The sequence below is a fragment of the Tamandua tetradactyla genome, chromosome 9, assembly GCF_023851605.1.
Source record: "Tamandua tetradactyla isolate mTamTet1 chromosome 9, mTamTet1.pri, whole genome shotgun sequence".
Lineage (NCBI taxonomy): Eukaryota > Metazoa > Chordata > Mammalia > Pilosa > Myrmecophagidae > Tamandua > Tamandua tetradactyla.
Window position 1 is genome coordinate 2,912,634 of NC_135335.1, and position 18,666 is coordinate 2,931,299.

The 18,666-nt window shown below is 62.4% G+C and overlaps 1 protein-coding gene across 3 annotated transcripts in view; it reads right to left on the minus strand.

The window, feature by feature from the left end:
• The window catches only part of OSBPL5 (oxysterol binding protein like 5), a 54,904-nt gene that overhangs the window by 13,492 nt on the left and 22,746 nt on the right, over positions 1–18,666 (minus strand). For 2 of the 3 annotated variants that reach the window (XM_077115395.1, XM_077115397.1), the window contains exons 2-14: positions 16,284–16,440; positions 14,419–14,501; positions 12,099–12,179; positions 11,826–11,927; positions 10,702–10,905; positions 10,043–10,127; positions 7,469–7,643; positions 7,131–7,320; positions 5,371–5,555; positions 4,755–4,836; positions 3,224–3,322; positions 2,255–2,351; positions 1,204–1,302 (exon numbers count right to left, since the gene is read on the minus strand). In XM_077115395.1, coding sequence (XP_076971510.1) covers positions 1,204–1,302; positions 2,255–2,351; positions 3,224–3,322; positions 4,755–4,836; positions 5,371–5,555; positions 7,131–7,320; positions 7,469–7,643; positions 10,043–10,127; positions 10,702–10,905; positions 11,826–11,927; positions 12,099–12,179; positions 14,419–14,501; positions 16,284–16,419 — 1,618 coding nt within the window. In that variant the 5' untranslated portion in view covers positions 16,420–16,440. The remainder of the gene's footprint in view (positions 1–1,203; positions 1,303–2,254; positions 2,352–3,223; positions 3,323–4,754; positions 4,837–5,370; positions 5,556–7,130; positions 7,321–7,468; positions 7,644–10,042; positions 10,128–10,701; positions 10,906–11,825; positions 11,928–12,098; positions 12,180–14,418; positions 14,502–16,283; positions 16,441–18,666) is intronic. The other variant, XM_077115396.1, reaches the window with a different exon arrangement.

Here is an 18,666-nt window from a genome sequence, read left to right on the forward strand (position 1 = left end):
TATTTGGTGTTTTTTTGGTATTTAAAAAATATATTAAAAAATTGATGAAAGACTAAAAAAAGTGATTGGCATTAGTTTTTGTTTTGTTGTTGCAAAAAAAAAATTTTTTTTTTTTGGTTAAAGGCAAGGCAAGATTTAATCTATATGCTTTTATTAAAAAGACAGTCTCTGTAAAAAGACTAATTGGAGTTTTGAAGCTGCTCTCTGGTTCTACCCTGGAGAAGAATTGGGGACATCTTAGGGAGTTTTTTCCCTTTTTAGGGGAGGGTGGGGATTGAGGGGGTGTTGTTTTTTATTTAGGCTTGCTTTTAAATTCCTCCACCACTCCCACCTGGTGCTCTTGGGAAAAAGCCCAGCGAGCGCCTCACTCACTGACGCACTCCCTTTTGAAAACGGCCTTTTCTCTCCACCCTTGAGTCGGGCCAGTGCTTGATGAGACCCAGGAAAGTGGGAGGAACCTGTCCTGCCCCCCTTTCCTAGGATGCACTCTATATGTGATGGTGACATTTGCCATCTGCGGAATTTTTTTTTGAACTTAATTTCTAACTCCTTTTACTGACACACGGAGGAAAGCACGGCACCTTTTGAAACACACCAGGTGGACCAAGTTCATCATTAAGTGACAGTTTTTCCCGTCCGCGCCGTCTGACATGCCCAGCACAGAGGTGCCGTTTAACAGGACACGACCCGCTGCTCGTGAGCATCCCGCAGACCCGGGAGATAGAGCAAACCGGTGTGGCGCTGGGGGACAGACGTCAATGGAATGGCTGACCTCCCCTCTCAAGTGAAGGCGACAGAAGCTTCCTCAGGCAGCTGGGGGTGGGGTGGACGTGTAACAACATGGGGACCAGCCAGGGGAGACCTTCTTTCTGCTTTGCTTACGAGGAACCCCAGGGCAGCCAGCTGAGGCTCTCCAGTGCAATAAAAACCAGCTGTTAATAGGGATAGCCACTTATTTCATTTGCAATTTCCATTTTTTGAAAATACGTTTATATATTCTTTTACACCTTCCCCAAATCCTAATTCTCACAGATCCTTCAGTGTTGAACCAATGCTTTGTCATGTCCCAATTCTTTGTCTAAGCGTTGTTTTCAGATATACCAAAGGAAAGAGAGTGAAACGGAGCTCTCCGCAGACGAACCCAAACCCAGAGACTCTCCCACCCCGAGGCCCCTGGAGGAAGGCGGTGCAGTGAGCGCTCACCTTTGCAGTGGGCGTAGGGCATGGTGATGGTGTAATCCTCGGCCCGGTTCAGGAAGCTGAGCGTGGCTTTGCCATCTAGCAGGGCCGACAGGGAGTTCCCTGCAGAGGAAAGGGGCAGCGGGACCTGTGAGCAGAGACAGGCCTGAGCGCGCTTCCAAAGAGTCGAAAGCGCTCCTGGCACCTCGGCTGTGTGACTGCGGGTGAGTCATTCAGCCTCTCTGAGCCTCGGTGGCCTAAGACCCCGGTTCAATCGGACACGCCCAATGTCCTGAGTAGCTATGGAACTTGTCACGTGCTAAAGCATTATTGCAGTCACTAAACCAGGGGTTCTGGGGGTGGGGTTTGGGAAGGCCCCTTAGGGGACCTTTCCAGATTAACCTTCATCCCTGCTCTAATTTTTACCCCCGTAGGGGCCATTCACCCCAACTCTGGGCTGACACTCGCAGCCACCATCAGGGAAGGGAGCACAGGGGTGGGGAGCGCGTGCCAAACTCCACTGTGGGTTCCCGCGGGCAGATGCCCCAGGCTACCCTCCCCCGCAGACCTCCACGCACTCAGCACACTGTGGGGCACACACCCATCCACAAAGGAAAGGGGACACCTGACGGGAAACAAGCAGAACCCCATTTGAGCGGCCACTGCTGCAGGCTGGTGCTAGGGCAGGGCCTGGAGGTGGGGGCAGGGGATGGATTTGCTCTATTCTGTACCGTCCAACACAGAAGCCCCTGGCCACACGCGGCTGCTGAGACCTTGCAGCGCGGCCAGTGCAACCGAGGAACTGGATTTTAAAGGTTATTTAGTTGCAGTGAATTTAAATAGCCACAGGGGTCTGGTATTGGAGCGTGCAGCCCCTGACTGTATCTTTATGTGCAGATTGTCTCTAGTTTCCTGAGCCCCACTGCAAACACCCACCTGGCGGGTAATGGACATGAGGCCCCAGAGGTGCCAGGCTCAGCGCCACGGGGTCCCCGCAGTGAGGGGCCTGAAGGGGGGGAGGACAGCCGTGCCCAGTTCCCACCCCAGCCAGCTCCGTGGCCCGCGAGCCCCTCACCGTAGAATCTGGACTTGGCCGTGATGCTGCCGCTGATGCAGAATCCGTCCTTTCGGTTGCTGACGTGGAAGGCGGACACGGGGGGGTGGTGGGAGACCTGCGGGCCGGGGGCAGCTCACGAAACGGCCCCAGTGCTGGGCAGCTGCGGGAGGTGAGAGCCCCGCTTCCCGGGGAGAACCCTCCGTGCCTGGGCACCCTGCTGGCCTCAGAAGTCAGATGCCCAGAGAGGCCAGCTGCAAGGAGGCTGGGGCCTGTGGGACCCCAGAGTACCCCCTGGGAACCAGGATGAGCCATCTCTCTCCCTGAGCAAGTGTTTTCAGTGTCACAGCTGCGGTGTTCTGGCCACAACCCACCCATCCACTCAGCTCCACTGGGGACAGCCCTGCTGGCAGTGGCAGGGATGGAGCCCCTCACCCAGGCAGGATGTGGAGCCAAGAAACGGGAGCTTAGAGCCAAGCTCCTCAACCCAAAGCTGGGGCCTCACCCACGGCAGAGCCCAGGATAACCCGGCATCCAGGCCAATATCCAGCCCCCCGCCTCGTGTCCAGCCCCCGGCTTCGTGTCGAGCCCAGGATCCAGCCCCCCGCCTCGTGTCCAGCCCAGCGTCCAGCACCGGCCTCGTGTCCAGCCCAGCGTCCAGCCCCGGCCTCGTGTCCAGCTCAGTGTCCAGCCCCCGGCCTCGTGTCCAGCCCAGCGTCCAGCCCCCGGCCTCACGTCCAGCCCAGCATCCAGCCCCCGGCCTCATGTCCAGCCCAGCGTCCAGCCCCCGGCCTCGCGTCCAGCCCAGCGTCCAGCCCCCGGCCTCGCGTCCAGCCCAGCGTCCAGCCCCCGGCCTCGTGTCCAGCCCAGGCCTCGTGTCCAGCCCAGCGTCCAGCCTGGCCCCCAGCAGAGGCCCCGGAGCAGTGCCCAGGGCAGGGCCGATTCGGGGGTCCGGCCGAGGCCCCGCCCCGAGCAGGCCCCAGCGCCCACCTGCTCGGCGATGTAGAAGGTGTGGCTGTCCGTCTGGGGGTGGAACCAGCAGCAGCGGAAGGTCTCCCCGAGGATGGGGTTGTAGGGTTTCTTGATCCCCTGCAGACCAGGAACCGAGAACGTACGTGAGAAACCCAGTGCAAAGGGCCCATGGGGCGGGGTGGGGCCACAGACCCTGTGCCGGGCGGGCAGCGGACGCGGGACACGGCCAGGCCGGCTCTGCCACCCGCAGACCTCTGCGGGGAGGGCACGTCTGTCCCCAGCATCTGCGAACAACATCCCCTTTGGCTCCGGGAAAACCACGCTTTGCCCACAACTTACATTCCGGGGAGGGGGTGGGGTGCAACTTAGAAGCCACCCTAAAGTGGCTCAGCTCAGAGGGGGACGTAAGACCCCAACTGGGCCTCCTCTCCCCAGGCTTTAAGTCCTGAGCAACTAAAAGATGAAAAATGGGTGGCTCCAACTCACAACCTGCTCAACCCCCCGACGGCTTCGATCAAGCCCTCCAGCCCTGCCCACCTCTGCCCACGACCTTTCTCTCCCCCTCTCCGCCCTCCCCAGTTCCGTCTGGGCCCTGCTCTCCCCTGGCTGGAAGGAATTTCTCCCTGTCTCCCTGCAGCAGCTCCTGCCCACCACTCAGCTTGGACCCTGGTCTGGGGCCCCTTGGCATCTCCAGCTCTCCTTGGGCTTGCACAGGCATCTGCCTCACCCCACAGCCCTCCGTGGACGCGGGGGCAGGTCTGCTTGTGGTCTGCTTGGTGCCCACCAGACTTGTCGTGAGATCCCCACCTCCCATAGCTGCCTCTCAGAGCTGCACCTGCAGCGCCCAGCATTCCTCCAGATCCAACTCTGGGCCCTGCAAAGCTGGAGCTGCCGCCTCTGAGAAGTCCTCCCAGAGTGCCACAGCCCTGCCTACACTTTCATGTGGTACGCATCTGCTCAGAAGAGGCCAGGCCCTGGGAGCCCCCTCTGTGCCCACTGCTAACAGAGACCAGATAGCCAGCAGCCCTGGCTCTACCCCCAAGCGGCCACATACGTCTCTGGATGCTCCCTTCCCCTCCCCGAGCCTCAGTTTCCCCACTTGTGTAAAGAAAAGGTGGGACTAGGATATGGTATTCCAAACTTGTGCTCCATGGGACCCCAGGGCTCTGAGCTGGGGCTGAAGATTGGGGCTACAGCTCCCCCAGCCCCACCCTCCACCCCCAGCACCTCAGCTCTCCTCTGAGGCCTGGGTTGTAAGAGGTTCCACGGCTGATGGAAACCAGCAACCCCAATCTCCCATCATCTTGACCTTTGCGGGGGGCAGTGTCTCTGATACAGCCAGAGGCTGTTTTGGGGACAAAGGGAGACCATTTTGAGTATCTGGAGAAAGGGGACCCCCTCCCCATCTAGGGGAAATCAGGGTCCTGTCCCAATCTCCCAGGACCCTTTGAGACCATGTGTGTCGGGACAGCCTTGAGGGTGGGGGCTGGGACCGGGCCTGGGGGACAGTCCATGTGGCAGGATCCCCCGCCCCGGGCCGGCCCCTTACCTTGGGCTTCTTGTAGAAGCCAGACAGGTACCAGCGCAGGACATGCTTCATGCGGCTGTAAGCATCCTCCTCCAGCGCGGCCCTGGGAGGGGCAGGGGACTCTCACTCCAGCCCGGGCCCTCGGCTGCCCCAGCCCTACCCCTGCCCAGCCCCTCCTTCGGGCCCCGCCTCCGTCCACACCAAGGGAGACACATCCTGCCAGGAGGCAGGTTTTCCATCTACCCAGAGAACACCGGGGCCTCTCCAGTGCTCGCCAAGAAGGTACCACTGAGTTGAGCTGCCGCCTCCAGGAAGCCCCCTTGGGTGCTCCCGCCCTCCCCTAGTCCCCTTGTCCCCTGCAGTGAGCGTGCAGCCGCTTTTCCTGACTGAGTCAGGCTCCCCTACCCATGCAGCCCAGCTCGGCACACAGAAGGCGCTCAGGACTCCCGCACTCACCCCGACTGAACGTGCAGTGCCCCCAGCCCACCCGCCCCCAGCTCCCCCCAAGGGGCTGCTCTTGGAGGCCCAGAGCCTGCAAGCACGGGGGGGTCATGCTCGGCCAGGACCCCCAGATGGGGCTCTCCTGAAACCTCAGCGGGGCGGGAGGCTTGGCTCTGGGGGGCCTCGGGGCGCGCACCGGGAGAGCAGGTCGGCGTGGTAGTAGTAGTCGGAGAGCTTGTTGAGGAAGGAGCGGGGCTCCAGGACGAAGGTGGGCAGCACCACGCGGGACAGGTCCATGCCCGGCCGCAGCTGCTTCAGCAGCACCCAGATCAGACCCTTGTTCTCCTCCGACACGGCCTCCACCTGCGAGGACTCGCCCTGCTGCCGGCAGAGGGCCGCATCAGGCCGGGGCGAGCGGGGGGCCGGGGGTGCAGCACCCCACCCTGCAGGCCTGGAGCCTTGGCCCTGCGACTCTGTCCTTGTTGTACCCCGGCCGGGAGGCTGCCACGGGCCCTGGGCCCTTCCACCTGGGCAAATCCCTCTCTGAGCCCCAGGTGGCTGCTGAAACCCATCTGGGGGTTTTGTGAGATTCTGTCCCTGCGGCAGGAGGGACGGGCATGGGACAGCTTCCCCTGCTGGCTGGCTCTGGGGGCAGGAAGGCCTGAGTCCATTCGGGCCCCACGACTGCCCGGCGAGGGGGGCTCCAGGCCTGCCCTTTCCTCGGACCCACAGCGAGGAGTGGAGGGGCCACCTGGACCTCGGACTCTCTTCCCTGCGACATATGACGCAAACTGCAGGGGGGCAAATACGGGTGGGGGAGGGTGGTCTGGGGCTTCCAGCCTTGCTCCCCTCTTTTGGGGAGGCAGGTGGAGGCCCCACTCCCAGTCCTCACCAAAGAGCAAACCCTCAGGTGGACAGAACCTTCATGAAAGAATGACGGGGGTGTCTGCAGACGGTGGCAGGGGGCAGCAGCTGGGGCCGCTGGGCAGGGTCCCCAGGGCAGGGCTGTCCAGCAGGTGGACAACTCTGTGGGAATCTCCACCCCGTCCCTCCTCTCTCTGGGGAGCACTCTGGACTTTCTGCCATCACTGGTGGGAAGTTCTCTGTGGCTCTGAGTTCTTGGGCCCTGGGTGTGGCCAGACTTGGCTGAGGACACCCCTGGTCCCCCCTTGTGAGCCCTCACAAACCTTGAGCTGGACTTTGGGTAGGACAAGCTGCAGCATGTCCCAGGTTCCCAGTGACCAGCCCGAGCTCAGCCATCCTTCATCCTTTCTAGACTTAATCCCTGCACTTGCCCACGGCATGGTGACTCTGGTCACCCCAGGTTTGCAGAATGGACAAGCAACTCGCCCAAGGTCGCACAGCCAACGTGAGGCAGAGGGGGCGCGACCTCAGGGCTGGACATGTTCGTAGCCCAGGATGGCGCTGCCTCTAAGGCAAGCAGCGAGCCCCGGATCTGAACCCATCGCCACCAGGCTGGATGGCCGAGAGCCAATCGCTGAGCCTCTCTGTGCATGTGGAGCTGTGGCTAGGGTTGGGTGGTGCGCTGAGCACCTGGGGGACCCTAGAGGCCGGGCGTGCCTGACCCACTGAGACCACTGGGGTGGGGGTAGGTGTCAAGGCTCCCCATCTCGCTCCTTGGGAGGGGGGGGGTGGCTCCTTGAGGCCCGCCCACTCCCATCCTGCACCCTCCTGCCGTGTCCCTGCGTGGGCCACGCCTCACTCTCATTAGCCCCGCCCACATTGCGTCTTCGTGGAGACGCAGCAGCTACGGTTCTCACCTGCTGCTTCGGCCTCCTGCCCTCCCGGCAGGGCACGGGAAAGGGCATCTTTGGGGAAAGGGTTGTGCTCACACCAGGTGTCCCGGCGCGCCGGGAGGGTGGGGCTGGGGGCCTCAGCGGGCTCTCTCCTCCCCCCTGCGCCCTCTGCTTGGCGGGGCGGGACCCGGGCTCTCACCTCCCCGAGCTCCTCGTGGGCCTGTCCCACGTACGTGGTCCCCCTCGGCGGGCCCGCAGCTCCCGACTGCTCGCTGTAGCGGCCGCCGCGCCTCCCGCCCTGCTCCGGGGTCCCGGCGTCCCACTCCTCCGCAGCCTCTCTCTCCGACTTGTCTGAAAACGCGTCGTTCTCCAGCGAGGACCCGTTCAGTCTGGAGGGCGGATGGCGCGGTGGGACCCCGGCCCGGTGCTGCTGGCACCAGCGGTCCTTTTTCCAGGGGAGGAAACCCTGCGCGGGAGGCCCGCCCCCGCCCCGGCCACCCGCACCTCCCCCCACGTCCCCCCCCACCCGGCGCTCACGGGAACAGGTCCTGGTCCGCGCGGAGGGCGGCAGAGGCCAGCGGCCCATAGAGCGCCGAGGGCGACGCGTCAGGCGAGGACCCAGGCTCCCCGTCGCGGCCCTGCTTGCATGCGCTGAGTCGCAGGAGGCTGGAGCAGCGCAGCGCCAGCTCCAGGGCGTCCAGCCAGCAGCGGCCTGGGGCGCGGGGAGGGGGTCGGGTGAGCCCCACCCTACGTTAGCAACCCCACCCCACACACACGGCAGAGGAGACCCACCCTCCCACCCCCGTCCCCGGTGCCCAAACCCACTTCCCTGCACCTGGAAGTCCCCATCGGCCTCGGAGGAACCCCACCTCCTAACCCCAGCCCATCAGGGAGCATGCCCCACCCACAGGCATCATTCTCCCTCCTCAATGGAGAGTCTGCTCCCCTGCGCCCCTCTCCCCATCATGAAGCCCTTGGTCCGGGTACCTATTCACCTCGGGGACCCTGCCTCCTGACACCCCTAGACTCTTGCCCCACGGAGGCGCCCACCCGACCCGGAGACTGGATATACTGCACCGGAGGCCTCTGCCATGGGCAGCTGGAAGGACGGTGGGGAGGGCAGGGAAGCTGGAGCGAGTGGGGGGCACATGGTCCGCAGCCTTGCATGTGTGTGGGGGTCTCCCAGCTGCAGGGGGGCTCAAGGCCGCAGAGAGAGCTCATTCCATCTGGACACCCCAGGAGAGCAGGGAGGGCAGTGGGTGGGCAGCACCAGCTGCTCCCATCCCCCACACTCTTGACCCTGTACCCCACTGCCTCCCTGGTGCAGGCGACCAGCAGGTTAGCCAAGCACAGCCTGCAGGTCCCCTAGGTGCTCACACCTGTGGGGATGTACACCTGCCCAGCTTCCACCTGATGGCCTGTGCTTGCTAATGAAGGCCCTTCCATTCACAAAAGGGACTCTGCTTGGAAAGGCATCTGGGGTCACTGAAGTGTGGGGACACAAGGTTAGAGAACGCTGAAGAAGAGTCTTTACTTTGCTGAGCCTTGAAACTGTTGAGCTCTCGGTGAGTAAGTTTCTTTCCCTAACTTTTAAAACCATGGACTCCTGCTCTTGGGGTACTCCTGGGACTACGGCTCGGAGGAGTGTAGGAAGCACTGGGTGAGCGTGTCGCCAGCATAGGTGGGCTCCAGCCAATTCCTGCTTCTTTGGAGCTGTCCTTGTCACAGGGGCATCTGGGACCCTGCCTGGCTTTTGCTGCAGGCCTGGCTTGGAGCCAAAGGTTCAGGCACCTGTTGTTCTGAGTGTCGGGGTCTGGAGGCCCCTTCCTGGCCTGGACCCTGGCCCAACAGTCATGTGGGACAGGGAAGGGAGGTCATGGGGGGCAGGGGAGGGGGATCATGGAAGCAGCACGTGCAGGCAGAGAGCTGGGAAGGTCACCACTGCTGAGTCGGGCTGGGGCTCTGAACAGGCGGACTTTGCAGTTGGCACAAAGAGAACCAGCCATTCTGAATATGATGCATCCTTTGAAGCCTATCCCAAGGTTGCCTCTTCCTCCGGGAAGCCCACCCTGATACCCGTAGGGGCTTGGCCATACTTCCTTGCTGATTGCTACTCAGGGAGTCAGCTCATGCTTCAGCCCAGTCTGCCTGGTCTTGGGGTCCCCTGCTCACCTCCCTCTCCAGACTGCGAGCTCCGTGAGAGCATGAGCGGCCCTGCCCATCCCAGGGCCCATGTGGGGCTTGGCACAGAGCTGAGGCCTTGGGAATCGACTGTGGAATTAAAGACTTGGTACCAGCCAATGGTGCATGGAGGTGGTGCTCGGCCACCAGGGGGTGGCATGGCATTGCAGGAGAGGACACTGGCCGGACGCCAGGTGGTAGGGGCTGAAGCCTCAGCGGGCAAGGCCAGGCTGCCTCTGCCCTAGCACGGCCAGCCCAGAGGGCCCTGCCTGCTCTGGACCACCGGCAGGACAAAAGCCCCTTACCTCACTTCCCCAAGAGGTGCCCCCCTGAGCGCCTTGGGATCAGGCAGCTGCATTTACTCAGAGCAGCCACTGGGGGCGCTGTGGAGTAGGCGTGAGGGTGGGTGGAGGATGGGTGGTTCCACAAAGAAGGTAAGAATAATCTAATTATAATAGTCATTGAGGCTCAGCTGGAGGGGCTGTTACTTTAGGCTCCAACAATGTGCAATTTCCTAGGGAGTCAGAAATTTGGATTCATGTCTAGCACTTCCTTGCTGGCAGTTTGCCCGTGCCTCAGTTTCCCCGCTTATCAAATGCGGATGACAGTAGAGCCTACTGATTCAATGGTGCCGGGTACACGATTGATGCTCAGTAATTAGCTAGCTGCTTTATATAAGGTTGCTGGATTCTCATCCCACCGGGGAGACAGGTTTCATTAGTCACATTTTACTCATGGGGAAACTGAGGCTCAGAGAGGAGTTCCAGTGAGTGGCAGGCCCCCTGACCCAAGCCCAGGCTTGCCCAGGGACTTCAGGCGTTCTCCTCCCCTCTGCCCCACAGAGCTGGGGCACCTGCACCTCGGTCTTAACCCAGCAATGGGGCCGCTCCAGGTGGGGCCCCGGGGAATGGATAGTGGGCGGGGACTCACCATCCGACTCAGAGGCGGTCCTGAAGATCAGGTAGCTGCTGGGGAGGGGCTGCGTGATGGAGCCCACAGTCTCACCCTTGGGACCCTGGAGAGGCAGAAGCATGGGCATCACCCATAGGCATTCCCGTGGACATAAGGACACAGAATCACGCCAACCCATGCCCAACATGCACAGAACCTTCCAGAACCTCTGGATGCCCAAGGTGGGGTCAGGCACCCAGCAATGCAGACAGGGCAGATGGCGAGAGAAGCGCCAGCGATGGGGAGCTCTGTGGTCTTCTTGAATGGGGGGGGGGGGGCGCTGCCCTTGGCTTTCCAGCTCTGAGTGCCCCAATTTAGGGGACCAGATTCAGCAAATATAAATCTAGGATGCCCAGTTAAATTTGGATTTTAGAGGAACAGTGAATAATTTTTTTAATGAAATGTGCCCCATGCACTATTTGGGACACACTAAAATAACCAACCAAACAAAACATTTATTCATGGTTTCAGCAGCTGGGCAAGGGGCACGTGGTATGATTTGATCCTCCCCAGGCCACTTCTGAACCCCAGGGCCCTCATCAAGGGCTCCTTGTCGCACGTGGGTCTGTACGGGGCCTCTCTCCTCCATCCTCCTCCCGCCCCAAATCCCTGTGGCCCCGGGGCCCGAATGGCGGCACCTTCACGGCCCAGACGGACTGGTCCAGGGGGTGGAAGAGCTTGAAGCAGAAGCCGTCCTTCTTGGAGGGGCGCTCGATGAGCTCACAGCAGTGCAGCAGGACGGTGCCCACCCAGTGACCCACTTTGGGTGTCTTGTAGATGAGCAGAGCCCCCGGCTTCAGCACGCACCACAGCTTCGTCCAGCTCTTCAGGGTCCCGCGGATCTGCAGGGGGCGGTGCGGCCGTCAGCGCTGGGCGCGGCTTGGCGGGCAGTGGGGGGGAGTGGGGCACAGGCCGGGGCGCGCCCTTCTCCTCCGCAACCCCACACCGGCCCGCGGACGCCCCAGCCACCCCCCGGGCAGCATCGCACGCCCACCGGGTGGCCAGGCGGGGGCTGGCATTGCCCTCTGGCAGCTCAGGTGAGAGCTTGGGATTCTCTTCAGGCTGTGGGCACAATGCCACTTTAGTGTGGTTTTTTGTCCCTAAATACTTTTTAACTTTAACGGGGAGATACAGGGAATGTGAAATGTTTACAAAAGTAGAACATAAACTCTGTGCACGATGGTCCGATTGTAATCTTATCTCTATGTATTCATTTCAAAAGACCAAAGGAAATAACACCGTGAGCAGTAGCTATCTTTGGAAAGCAGAATTCTGTTTGATGTTAATTTCTACTCTTGTTATCGGCATCATCCGAACGAAATCATGAGAAAAGTTAGTCTGATGTAAAAAAGGTATAAGAGAATGGGGGAAACTAGAGCACTGATGGATACCTGATGACGTAAACGAAGTGTATTGTTATTTTTTTTAGATGTGATCATTATCTCAGTTTTAACAGGTGCCCATGTGGGTCCAGGACTGCACTTGATCTCTTTACTCTCCACGGCAGCCCCGGAGGTCAATCGTCTCACACCCCCCTGGGTAGAGGGGGAAACCGATGCTCAGGGACTGAGTGACCACCCAGGGCCTCAGGGAGGTCTGAGCACAGGCCTGGCTGCGTCCCCAGTGCATGGCTCTATGGGCACTCGGGGGGGTACAGTGGGAGGGGCCCCATACAGTGACAAACATGCTGCAGCGTCTCCAGCCTAGCCTTGGGGCAGGCGACCTACGGCCCACCCTGGCCCTCGCACCCCGGCTGGCCTACCTTCAGGCTGTCGGCCATGATGACCACACCGGGGTCCATCAGGGCGCTGAGCAGCTGCCTCGTAGCGCGCTTCTTCTCCTGACGGTAGTTTTCCTTTTGTGCCTGAACAGGGCCAGCCCATGGGTGGTCAAGGCAGGAGGCTCTGGGCCGCTCCCCCAGCTCCACCCCTGGCGGGGCCTCCCTCGGGAAGGCTGGTGGGGGACCCCTTTGCCGGCCCAGGTGCCCGTTCATGTGGCAGGGGTGCAGCCACGCCCCTCCACAGGCCCGTCCCACCTTGAGCGTCTCCTTCTTGGTGGCCTTGGCCGTGGGTGACACACACTCTCTGTCGGAGCCGTTGCATAGTCTGTGCTCTGCCTGCAAGAGAAGTGGTTCGGGTGGAGGGAGGACAGGGCAGTGGCACATGGCCTGGGGCTGCAGGGGGCGGGGCGGGGGCAGGTGGGCTGGCTGGAGGCCTAGGGTAGGAGCAGGGGTCCTCCTCCCTGCCCAGTTCGCCGGCGCTTCCTGGGGTGTGGGACAGGAGGAGATGGAAGAGAGCAGATGGTTGCAGAGAGTAAAATTCAGGGCTCGCGAGCAGGCCCCTCAGGCCCGGTGCTCCGTGGGGGGCCTGGGGCAATGGTTTGAATGGAGCCCCACTCCTGGGAGCTGGGGGGATTGTGCAGAAACATAGAAGGGACAGAAGGAAACACAGGGCGCTCTAGGGGTCAGGGCTGAAGTCTGACCAGGGCCCACAGGGCGAGAGGGATGGGTTCTCCAGGAGGAGGGGGAGCTCAGTGACAAGCTCTCAGGCTGGGTTTGCAGGAGAGTGCCACGTCCACTCAAAAGTACGGCGTCCCCCGCAGGACCCGGGGGGCAGGTCGTGCCTTAGCCATCGCCATGTGCCCAGGCCCTGAGCAGGGACGCGCCGACAGGTGCAGGGGGAAGCTTCCCCCTGGTCCCCCGAGGTCCCTCACCGGGGGCCAAGCCAGGCTGGTGGGGCCGGCCTCACGGGTCCTGAGCAGCGCTCCTAGGATTTGGGTGCCGGGGGGGGACCAAGGTCCTTTTACAGATGGGGAAGCTGAGGCCCCTGGGGTAGGGTGGGGCTGGGGGACTGGTCAGAACAGTTAGTCAGGGCAAAAGGCTCTAGACTCTGCCCTGCCAACCCCCACCAAATCACGCCACATCCTGCCTGCTGCTGGTTTCCCTACAGCCTGTGAGCTAAGAATGGTCTGTACATTTGTAAATGGGTACAGTGGTCGAAAGAATACTACTTCCTGACACATGAAAACCACACGGAATTCAAATGAGTGTCGGCTAAGAGTACCGTGGATGAGAGAATGAATGAAGGAATGAATGGATCCTACCGCCAGCTTCCAGGTGTGGGCCAGAGGCACTGCACTTGCTTTAGGCCACAGGGGAAGAGGGAAGGGTGGGGGTGGGGGGCAGGCTGGGGTGGACTCGCCAGGTCCCCCGAAGCCCTTCTGCCTCCCACATGCCAAAGCACGTGCCCCGTGGAGCACCCCTGGGAAGTCAGAAAGACTGCTTGGAACTATGCTTGCACACGTGCGACCTACAAAATAAATGACTTTACACATACCATTTACAGATCACATCTTTCCCAGCCTATGAGCCCAGACTGCTCTGAAGAATTTGTAGGGGTGAGCAGAGCGTCCCTATTTTGGTCCCCCATAACCATATGGTTTGTGGACGAGTTGTCGGTGTACTTTTCCCTTTTGGGATCTGTGTCCCCTGCCGGGATGCAGGGAGTTTATGCATCTCTGTACCCCAGACCCAACAGCAGGGTGGTGTACACAGAAGGTGCTCGGAAATTATTACTGAATGTATCGACTCTAAAGTCTGGATCAAACGGGGAACTTTCTGACGATGGGTGTACGTTTCCTTGGGTTGGAGAGGGACACGGCCATGAGTGTTTTCAATGTTTTTATGTAATCAACTTGTATCTATAAAGAACATTAGTGAGGGCATGCTAAGAAATAAATAACGGCCTACCAGGGTAGTCCCAGCAACCCTGGGGGCCGAGGATGGGGATACGCAGGCGCCAGGAGGGGTCACCCCAAGCGCTGGCATATTCTACCCGAGGCTGACGGGGGACAGGGCATTGGGGCCACCACCAATGCCTTGCTGGACAGACAGGGAGATGGGATCCCGGAGAAGCAGGGGGTCCCATGGGGCAGGTGGCTGGGCAGGGAGAGAACCTGGCCTCTGGCTCTGCTGCCCTCAGCAGTGTCCTCGGCACAGGGCCACTAGGCCGTGGCTCCGTGGGTGGAGGCCCCCCATCCTGGGCCCGAGGTCCTGCCAGGAGGGGCTTCTTATCTGGGGGCCCAGCCAGTGTGTGGAATTCTCCAGAACCCAGCGCCACCCCAGGGAGGGGGGTCCAGGTACCTCAGGGCAGAGAGGCCACAGGTCCCCTCTCACCACGACTTTCTTCCCAGGGGCCTGTGCCGGACCCTGGAAGCCACGACTCTGGCTCTGCATATTCGTCTCTCCCTTCTTGGGGAGCCCAGTCTGGGATTTGCACGGGCTGGGGGGGACAGGCGTGGCAGCTCCCCCCTCCTGAGCCGCTTCCGGCTGTCCCCTGGCATGACCGGGCGCTTACCGGTGGCACCTTTGTGGCCGAGCCTGGGGTCGGGGGTCCTTCATCCCTGGGTAGCGACAGGCCATTGGGCTCCATGTCCTTCCCTGCAACGGAGTGGCCGGGGTGAGGCTCAGGCTGGCCCCCAGCCCGCTGCCCGGGCAGGGAGGGGCAGGAAGCAGCCCATACGCAGCGGCGGCAGGTTCTGCCCTGGAGAGATCTAATCAGGGCTGGGGGCGGGGGCTGCGGCCTCTGGCACCGGCTGCTCCCCCGGGGCTGTGGAGCCACCCCACAGTTTTCAGAGGGAGCACGTGGCACCCTTTCCCGCCCCTCTGGCTGCAGCAGCGCCAACTCCTGCGTGCCCAGACCCCGCCCGAGGGGCTCTATTTTCTCATTTGGTGCAGGAAGGGTGGTCATGGCATTGGCTGCACTCAGTCCTGCGGGAAACGGCTTCCTCTTCCCTGCCTTTTGCTTCCGAGTCGGCTGCCAAAGCTCCCACTTGGGGCTGCACTGTGGGCAGGAGGAGGGAGGGGACGGGGCCGAGCAAGGCCTGAGTCCCCGGGGCCGCTCGTGCCGCTTCCTGTGGCGGGGTGATGACGGTTTACTGCCTGGGGCCCTGGGGCCGAGAAGCGGTTACGCCCGGGGGTGGCATCTGCCCTGCCAAAGCCACAGGCTGCCCACACCCTGTGCCCAGCTGGACAGCCGGGACCGGGGGCGCTGAGGACGGGGGCAACACAGGGCTCTGCAGACCCCCTTTCTGGAAGCCGTGGGAAGGGGCCCGGTGGCGGCTGGGACCCGGGAACTCGCACCAGAACAGCTGGCACGCGTACCCGGAAGTGGCCTGACCCCAGGGTCGGTCACTGTCCGGGGTGGGGGTCCGGGGCTTGCTGGGACCAGGGAAGGGTCCCGAGCCTCGGCCTCTCCCCCATTCAAGCACCACCTCCTGGGCTGGGAGTTGCAGGCAGAGGCGAGGGCTTGCCCCTCCCTCCTGGGGGTGCCCCCACCCCAGGAAGCTGTGTTCCCAGTCCTCAGAGAAGGCCGTCAGCCGGCTGTCCTGCATGCGTGGGCCAGCTACTCCAGGGACACAGCTCCCATGTAACGGACCACCGAGGGGCACCTGCCGCTCCCCTGCCGCCCCCCAACCTAGGTGGGACACAGTATGCCCTGCGACTCGGGGCCTCAGTTTCACCATCTGACTGATGAGCATTTGGATGAGACGGTCTCCAAGGGCCTTTCACGTCCAACCTGGACGTCATCTCGACACGGGGCGGGCCTGGGTCCCTCCCACCCCCAGGGCAACAGGGACAGGACCATGGCCAAGGAGGGGTCAGCTCCTCTCTCCTCACCACGCAGCAGGGTGGGACGGAGGCCAGGCTGGGGGCGGGGGTCTCCCCCTGGGGAACCAGGAAGGAAGTCACAAATGCCAAGCGGGGGGACTTGGCTTGGACCCAGCTGGGGGTGGGGGGGGAGGGGAGGGCTGGCCGGGGATGTGGTGACATCGGGGGGTGGGGGTGGCGGTGTGGACTGTGAGCTCAGCACGAAGCCGGCCTGGTCCCAAGTCTCCCCTCCCACAGCTCGGTGTACCTTCGAGGCTGGGAGGAGGGACACATCTGTCCCCATTTTACAGATGGGGAAACTGAGGCCCAGACTCAAGTAGTTGGCCCGGGTCACCCAGCCAGGAAGCAGCATGGCTGGGCTGGGACTCAGGCCGGCTGTCCCCAAGCTGCCCCCAGAGGCTGGGCCGGGGGAGACCCCTTCTCCGTTCCCTGCACCCCGAGGGCACGCGCTTTGTTGCTTTTACAAAGCAAATCGCTTTGCCCCACTGGCGGCACCGCAGCCCGCGCTGGGTGGGCACGGACCCGGCGCCGGCCGAGACCCCGGGCACTGACCAGGGCTGAGCGGGTACAGCTCATTCTCTCCGCCGAAGAGCAGGTTCCGAGTGAGCTTGCGGGGCTCCGTCTTCTGGGGAGTGGCGGAAGGCGGGCAGAGGGAGAAGCGGCGGCGCAGGAGGGCTTCCTCCTTCATGGCGTGGGCGCTGGGGGGCCTCTGGGAGGAAGGAGGGAGGGACACGCCGGTCACGCCCAGGCCAAGAACGGGGTGGAGGTCCCCGAGCTCAGGCAGGAGCGTTGGGGCCGGTGGCGGGGCTTCCTCCCCGGGCAGCCGGGAGGCCTGAGGGTCAGGGGCTGGCAGGGCGGGGGCTGCCCACCCCCAGAACGAGCCCGGCCCCCTTCCCTGGCCCCTTTGGACGCCCCCTCCCGCCGCAGCTGCCCCGCTGGGTTTCTGTTGCTTGTCACCAGCCTTGAGCTGGGGACAAAGCTCAGGTGAGCGCATCGCCAGGGGCACCTGGAGCCACGCTCAGGCTTAGGTGCCGTCTCTGATGGAAGCCGTCCTCCACGTCCGTGGAAAAGCCCGGGACAGCCCCCATGCCCCAGTCCTTGCTGCCAGCCTGCCGTGCCCACCCTACCCCCCCCCCAGGTCCCCCATCCTCCAGACAAGTGGAGCGTGGCTCCAGGAGCCCAGGGGGCTTGGCGTGCAGTGACACCCTTCATAAAGGCCCACTGCCCAATTTCTCCCGGCCGCCGCCTCGTGGCCGGCCAGTCCCAGGTCCAGGACAAAGACCTGCTTTCCCTGTGGCCCTGGCCCTCCTGGGCGGGTGCTTTTCTTTCCTGCTGTGACTCAGGATGGGTGGGTGGGATGGCCAAGGTGTCAGGGGTCCTGGGGGCTTCCACCGGCGGCCCCAGAGCCTCCTCCATGCCTCTTGCCCAGGGGGCGTCGGCCTGAGGCGCCGGCCCGCGCCGTGCCCCCCTTTCCTATCTGCCAACGGGGCTGCCGCTAAGTGCCTTACCTGTGTCATTTTATGGACGTGGAAACAGCTCAGGAAGCTTCGGGACTCTAGCCCAGGCTCACAAGGCTAATGACGGCCAGGGCTAGACACGGGCCCCCCAGGGCTGACTGTAAAAGCTGATGCCCGAGCTCTGCCCTCTCAGGACCTCGGCCTGGCTCCCAGCCAGCCAGCCGCTGGGGAATAAAGGGTGGGGGTCTTTGCTATCTGAGCTCCGGTGGACACACCACCTGTCCAGAGAAGGCTGGGCTGACGCGCTCGTCCAGCTGAGACTTTCCGGGCACCGAGGCCGCACAGGCTGCGGGCACCCACGGCGAATCAGACGTGCTCCTGCCCTCGGGGCCCCACGGGGAGGGGTGGGCCACTCAGCAAGGTGACGCGGCACGAAGACACAGTGTGGGACGTCGAGTGGGCAGGGGCCCCTCCCCGTCAGGGAAGGGAGACACCCCCTCCCCTGGGGCGGAGCCTTGCTGCTGTGGGTTGGGTGGGGGGCGCTGGTCCCCAGAGCGTGAAACTGGCTCACAGCTCAGCCTCAGCGCCACCTGGCCGTCTGGCTGGCCCCGGCTGGGCTCAGGTGGGGGGTAGCCTGCAGGTCACTGGCTGACTTTCCTCAGACCCGATCACTTGCATTCTCCCAGCACGGCCGCCGACTGATGCGGCTCAGTCTGTGAGCACCACCTGCCTTCATCCACTCATCCTCCTCTCTGCTCCGTCCTTCCATCCATCTACCCACCCATCCGTTGATCCACCCAGCGTATCCCCATCCATTCTGCTATCTCTCCATCCCTCCATCCGTCTGTCCATCCATCCAGCCTCCCATCCACTGCTCATCTGTCTGTCTATCCATGCATGAAACTTTCTAGCCAGCCAGCTGACCAGGCTGATTTCCCCCTTCTCTTCCCCCTTCCTTCCCCTTTGCCACCAGAGGTGATAATTGTAATCACTCAACTCAAACACCCCCAATCAGATGGGGGTCTGTCGGCAATACACGTGTGTGTGGCAAATGTGGCTCTGGCTGTGCGTGCCCCAGACCAGTGCGCATGGGCCCTGCAAAGCCCTCCGATGGCCCAGATTTCGGTCAGGCGGAGTCTCACGGCCCCCAGGGCACCCCAAGGCCCCCAGCCCCCTTGGGCGTCAGGGCGACCCCTCCTCTGGCTGCAGATGGCTGGTGGCTCTCGCGGGCCGGGCACTGCCCTACACAATTTCGGTGGTGGTAAGTTCGGATCACACCACCCCTACGGCTTCTCGTCGCACTAGGAAGAAAACCCAGACTCGGCTTCCTCCACGTTCCTGCCCCCCCCGCCCACGTCTCTGACCTCCAACCCACTGCTGCTCTGTCCCAGCCACACGGGCCTTCTTTATGCTTCTCAGAAATGCTGAGCATGTGCCCAGCCTGGCTGAAATGCCACTTCTCAGAGGGCCGTGCCCCA